The sequence below is a fragment of the Panulirus ornatus genome, chromosome 66 (assembly GCF_036320965.1).
Source record: "Panulirus ornatus isolate Po-2019 chromosome 66, ASM3632096v1, whole genome shotgun sequence".
Classification (NCBI taxonomy): Eukaryota; Metazoa; Arthropoda; class Malacostraca; order Decapoda; family Palinuridae; genus Panulirus; species Panulirus ornatus.
This window is the reverse complement of record NC_092289.1, coordinates 21,821,656-21,827,655: the sequence shown is the minus strand read 5'-3', so window position 1 is coordinate 21,827,655 and position 6,000 is coordinate 21,821,656. Positions and strand designations below refer to the sequence as shown.

Sequence of the window (6,000 nt, the reverse complement as noted above, 5' to 3'; positions counted from 1 at the left end):
ATCCTGAGATCAGAATGCAACATGTTGGTCTCTGAAGCCAGAGGCAAATATTCAAACATTATAACTCAAAGGATTCAAATGAAATTGTTATGGATTTCCTCTCATATAGGCCTCCGTGAGCATGACAAATCTGATGCTTCAGCCAAACTTGCCCGTAGAAAAGGTGATGTTGAAAACAAAATTGGGTTGTCAATTAAAGGCCTTAAAACTGTAATTCAGAAGGGAACTAACAGACCTCTTCGAAGCACGAAGACGAGTTCAGAGAAGCGCAAGTAAAAGCATTTTCCATCACAGTGAAATGTGTAAAGTCAAACATGCATATGCAGAAAGTAATAAGATCAGCAGATTACGTACTGTTGTAACTGCCAGACTAAGGCTATAGGTGCTGTTGGCGCTTTGGCCTATCTGGAGATGTTAATAGTGTGAACTGTAAAGTTTGTGGTCAAAGATTTGGACACATACTAGGACACTATGTCATAGAATGTGAAAAAATAGAGCCCACTTAGGAATAGATCTAAACAAACCCTGCAAGAAGTGTCAACACATTGTTAATAACAAGCTACCTGAAATATTTTTTCGGTAAGATTTACCACGTGAAACATATTATATTTGTAATGAAATACATGTTATGAACTGTAACATTCCATGAAATATCAACTCACTGGGTTCAGAGAAAGACCCTTTGTGACCTTTGTATTCTTTTTGCGCTACCGCTCACAGGATGAGCATGGGTGCACAGTGAACTTGCCAGTTACCAGCACAAATCAAATCAGTAATGTTAATACTTGCTTCGGATGATGTCAACAAAATCCAAAAAAATAGAGTAACACAAGTGTAGCTTTGTTGATTGATCATTTTATTCACTAAATACTGTCCCTGAAAATACTCTTCAAACTGAAAATATTTTAATTTGTTTATATTCTTATCACCTTGGACATGATCAGCAGTGTTGCCAAAGAGAGCAAAAAAATGACATGTTGGCGGCCTCCAGAAATTATAAGTTGGGCGCTTTTATTTTTGTGGACATCCCCCAACTCATGTTCATTGACTGCATGCGAATTCTGAAAAATAGAATTTCTTGAATTTGAATCTTTACATAGTTGTTCATCACTGTAAAATCAAATACATGCTAACAGCTACCAGGTGTCTTCCAAGATCTCCCTATCTATCTCTTTATCTTTCTCTCTTGAAGGCCAGTTTGATCGCAGAGGCCAGCACCAGATTCACTGCTCCAGGTAACTGATGGAATAGGTAAGGCCGGCACCATAGTGCTCATGGCAATGAGCTTTAGACATTGAGGTTAGCTACTAGTGAACGTTTGGTTATATTGTTATTACAGTGCAACCAGCAAGATTCCTTTATTAGAACTATTGCAGTCTTGAGGCTGTGCTTTCCTTGGGAGCAGGGAAATGGACATTTTGAGGGAAGAGTATCTTTGGCAACCTGTACTCCTTTCCGTTCATTGGCTATGGCTCAGCATTATCGAAGATTAGCCCTTTCGCGGCGGTGTAGCCATAAGCTGGCGAAGTCCAGGAACAACTGGTATATATATATATATATATATATATATATATATATATATATATATATATATATATATATATGGCCCCAGGACACTTTTGTAAAAGGGGTTTTTGACATAACCCTTGGGGCTCATGCACTACTAAGGCTTCGAAACACTAATCAGGGAGAGGAGGTTGGCCTCCAAAAGGCGAGGTTTTTGAAGACTTCTTTTCCTCAGCTGATTATATATATATATATATATATATATATATATATATATATATATATATATATATATATATATATATATATTGAGCTGATATTGAATGTATAAGCCTAATGCTTCTATATTCTTGTACACTCCGAGTATCATGATAGGTGTAACTGGTAAGCGCTTGTGATTTTACATCTTATACAATTACCCTGTAAGTATCACACGTAATGGAGAATATGCTAAGTTTTGAATAATCTATCTAAATTGATTTCTTGGGGAAAAGAAAAAAATTTATTAAAAGTGGTCAAGGCACGGAAGATGGCGATGCTATTGGCGAACACTTCTCGCCAGCTGGCGATACTAGTGAGCTCATAGTTGGCAACAACAGATCTTGATGAAGACACGGAAGTGGGATTAACCCATGAAAATCCAGGTGATTGTGCTCTTCATCTACGTAAGTTTCATAATGTATGACAGGGTACCTTAATTGTAAAATTGTTGCCAAATCTATTCATCGATGCAGTACTACAAATATTATGGCATGTCATTTAGCATTTAGATTTGTACATCACAGAAGAATGGTGAAAAAAAAATCTTGGTCAAGTGTGAGAACATATTAAGGATTGTCATTTCGAACAAGTCATTACCAACGAAGACGATGCTGAACAGCTGAGGTTCTTGTGGAAATAGTGATGGGTGTTAAGGAGCGGCTAGTGATTTAGATGAACATCATATTGCATAACATAATGCAACAAGTGGTCTCTCGTGAGCAGTTTGATTGCAACTTTGGGGATAGTCAGATTTTAAGTATTTCTTTTTTCTTACAGTAGATGTAAGAGCTATAAACAGAAGACTATTGCAAATCTTAAAGGGTATTTAGGATTATATTAAGTTAAATAAGGACGTGAGGAACTTTAGATATGAGGGAACAGTGTGTGATGGTGTATACTTCAGCTTGCAACTAATACTTCAGCTTGCAACTAGAGAAGAGTTCCTCGAGAATTATACAGGGACTGTTGTTGTTTCTGATCCATGATTCTGTAGTAAAGACAATCAGCCTTAGGTGTCAGAGCCAGGGTCTGTGGAAATGGTAATTGTTATCGAGGGGACGAGTGAATAAAGAGTGACTAAGAGGATCTTGTGTGTCAAAGATGAATGGAGCAAGGGGAAGGAGAAGCCTCGGGAGGAAAGATGGAGTGAAGGAGGGTTTAGGGTATCTGGACCTTGGCATTAAGGAGGGCAAGAAGTGTTTCTTGGATTGAATGAATTGTATCAGTTTAGTATGAGGGTGGAACAGGCTGTCAGTGTGCTGAATCAGGACATTTGAAGCTATCAAAATAAACCATGGAGTAAACTTGTTTGTGGATGGTGGGCAATGGTTATGGTATATTGCATGTAGCTGCTAGAGATTGGATGTATGCAAACGAAGACATTGTTTGCCTGTCATGCTACCTTTTTAGAATGAGAAAGGCAGAGGAGGAAATCTGGTTAGTCGTTAGATAAGGTGTTGGATTTGTTGCACACTTAAAGTTTTTGCATCAAACCATCTTTTACATGATGCTGAAATTCCTTTGATTATGAGAAACCCTTGAAAGGTGAGTTTAATTTGGCCAGAGGGTTCAACCCTACAAGCACCCATGAACAGTCCATTTTCATTTATTTCAGGCTCTGATTGTAACAAGCCAAAGTTTAACTAGAATAGCAGTTCTGCAGGAAGCACTCCTCCTAAAGTTTCGTCTTCCCTCACCTTCATAGACGGTTTTAGAATGTCTGTACATATAAAGTTCATGTTTGTACAATAAGTTAGCAAGGAGGAAGGGACAAGAGTAGACTTTACAACCAGAGATGTGGTTGTAGCGTTAGGGGAAAGGTAGGGTAAACTTGGTTTGGGTCTAAAGGAGGCAGTTCTGCCAAAATTGCTCACAATAGCATCTCTGGCAAGGTGAAGGAGACAGTGTTGGTTCCAGAACTCTGGGTATCAGTCCTACATTAGGCCTCTTGCATGATAGTGCTGGAGAACCAAGGCATTGTTGGAAAAATATACAAGGGTTAAGGAAACAAAGAATTCATCTCATGTTAAGATGTTTGATGTTAGGGAGGAAATGGAGAGGAAGTTAGAAGGATTTGATATAGTAATGAAGATGCATTACTACATAAGAGATGGAGAATATGCAGCCCAGTCCAGGAAGTATGAGTAGTGAGCTTATTCCTTAACCAGTGAGTTGAATATTTGGTGAATCATGAATATGAGAATAGTTACTGTGGGTGAGGTTATTAACAAACTTGAAAAAGAATGGTTTCTTGGGTAACATGCTGTTCACTTGCATGATTATCCTAGAATTATAAGCTTAAGACAGTTGAAGTGGATGAGGGGCAATTGAATGAGTTTTACTGTTATATTTTCATAAATAGGGACCTGTTCTACTAGATCATTTTGTGGAATCATTGAAATACTCTTTATTAATTTGTTTACAGGTTGACGATGGGTTTAATTTCTTTGCCATTAGTAGCAGTGGTAGTGATCATTGCTCTTGTCATTAAGGGTCTCCAGTACTTTAGAGCCCAATCCCCATCACCCAACCCATTTAAGGAAAATGCATGCTCAGAAGTCAAAGACAAAGTCACAGATCAGAAGCAAAGGGATGCTGTCCTTAAGCAAGGTTAGTAAGATAATTAGTTTGTTCTGAATTGTGACATGTCTCTTAAGTATGATATGCCATGCTAACATATGTCATAGTGTGTATGCTATGGCAAACAGTGGTCTGTGAGAATAGATGATAAGAATAAAAGATTTGCAGTATGTCTCACTGTGAGATTTTTTACTTGATTGTAGTTTATAAAAGCTGCCTTCCTTATGTCAGTGCATTCTTGCTATGCTTCATCAGTGTTAGCCAGGTTATTCCACTCAGTTTTTGTGCAACCATGATCACCTGTAGATATGCATTCTTCATATTTTTCATGAAGCCTTTGATCATTACACTTTTTCCATTTTCAGTTCAGCATGCTGTGATATAACCTTGCTTTCATGTCACAGTAGTTAAGTACTACACCTTGATCTGTGTTTACATTTCACTCTTGTTCCTCCTTCTTAGAAGCTTATGAAATAGCGTTCTGACGTGTTATAGAATCATAGCATTAGTGCAGCATTATTGTTCCCATAGTTTCTGTCTTCTTAACAAGATAACTATGAGCTGTGCCTATAATAATTTTGCAACATGTTGCTATTTTTTGACAAAGCTTTCTGCAGTGGCATGAGGCCCACATGAAATTAAGTATAAACCCTCTGAATAGACTGTCGTATAAAGGAATACTCTTGAAAGTTGTTTTCATTGACCTGACCAAGCTCCACCTCTTGTACTGACATTGCAAGTTCATCATTACGGTAATAAAATACATGTTAGACTGTGAGAAAGGAACAGGTGGTGTTTCACAGGGTTCAATAATGGGATTACTTTTATTTCCAGTCATGTCAATGATTTGCCCTGAGGAATTGAATCATACGAGAACACCTTTGTTTTACATGACAAGCATATGAGAGAGTTAGGGAGGGTGCAGACAACTTACAAGAAGACCTAGGAAGGGTACAGTAGTGAATAGATAAATGAATGAGTTGGGAGGTTTTATGTTGATTGCTTTTTTGGGTCATTTCAGTGTATATGTGTTTTGTCAGTGATGTGTTTACTCAGGGTTTGGGGATCTGTGGGTAGAGGTTGCTGAAGTGTGTAGCTGAATTGAGCTTCATATTTCTGCTTGTCGGGTGATAGTTAGTTATGGATTGGTTTGAATGGAAGGAGTCTGCTGTTTCAGAGAATTGAGTGCTAAATACATTGAGGTGTGATTTTATTAGGAAAATCTCTGTTTCATGTGTAGGCATTGAGTGTTTTTGGCTGCTAGGAAGCTTGTGATTGTTCTGTTTTGTGTGGTGTGCAACATTTGTTATATTTGCTTTTGAGAAGACAGGTTACCAGTCAGGTGAGGTGTAGTTCATGATGGAGTAGATGAAATGTTTGTAGAAAATACAAAGGTATTCTTTATCTTGCCCACAAATCTGATACCTCTTAACATTTTGAGGGCAGTTTGAGTGTGTGTTGCATTATGTGTTGACATTTTTGATGTGGGGGGTGAATGACACATCTGTATCATGTTAATGCCTGCTTGATGTTACAGTACATTGGAAGAGTCACTTTTGGTTGGGCCATTATCATCATTATTTAATGAGAGAAAAGGTTCAAGCGAAACAGAACTAGGGAATTGGGTGAGGAATGGGATTTGTTTAGGGAGCA

The 6,000-nt window shown here is 38.0% G+C and overlaps 1 protein-coding gene across 5 annotated transcripts in view; it reads left to right on the top strand.

Annotated features, from left to right (window-relative positions):
- Window positions 1–1,171: 1,171 nt before the first annotated feature.
- LOC139746842 (all-trans-retinol 13,14-reductase-like) overlaps window positions 1,172–6,000 on the top strand; it is a 29,206-nt gene continuing 24,377 nt past the window's right edge. Inside the window, exons 1-2 of one of the 5 annotated variants that reach the window (XM_071658440.1) lie at window positions 1,172–1,251; window positions 4,193–4,377. In XM_071658440.1, the coding sequence (XP_071514541.1) occupies window positions 4,200–4,377 (178 nt within the window). In that variant the 5' untranslated portion in view covers window positions 1,172–1,251; window positions 4,193–4,199. Of the gene's footprint in view, window positions 1,252–2,070; window positions 2,172–2,271; window positions 2,323–4,192; window positions 4,378–6,000 lie in introns of those variants that run through there. The other 4 variants (XM_071658441.1, XM_071658439.1, XM_071658442.1 and 1 more) reach the window with 4 other exon arrangements.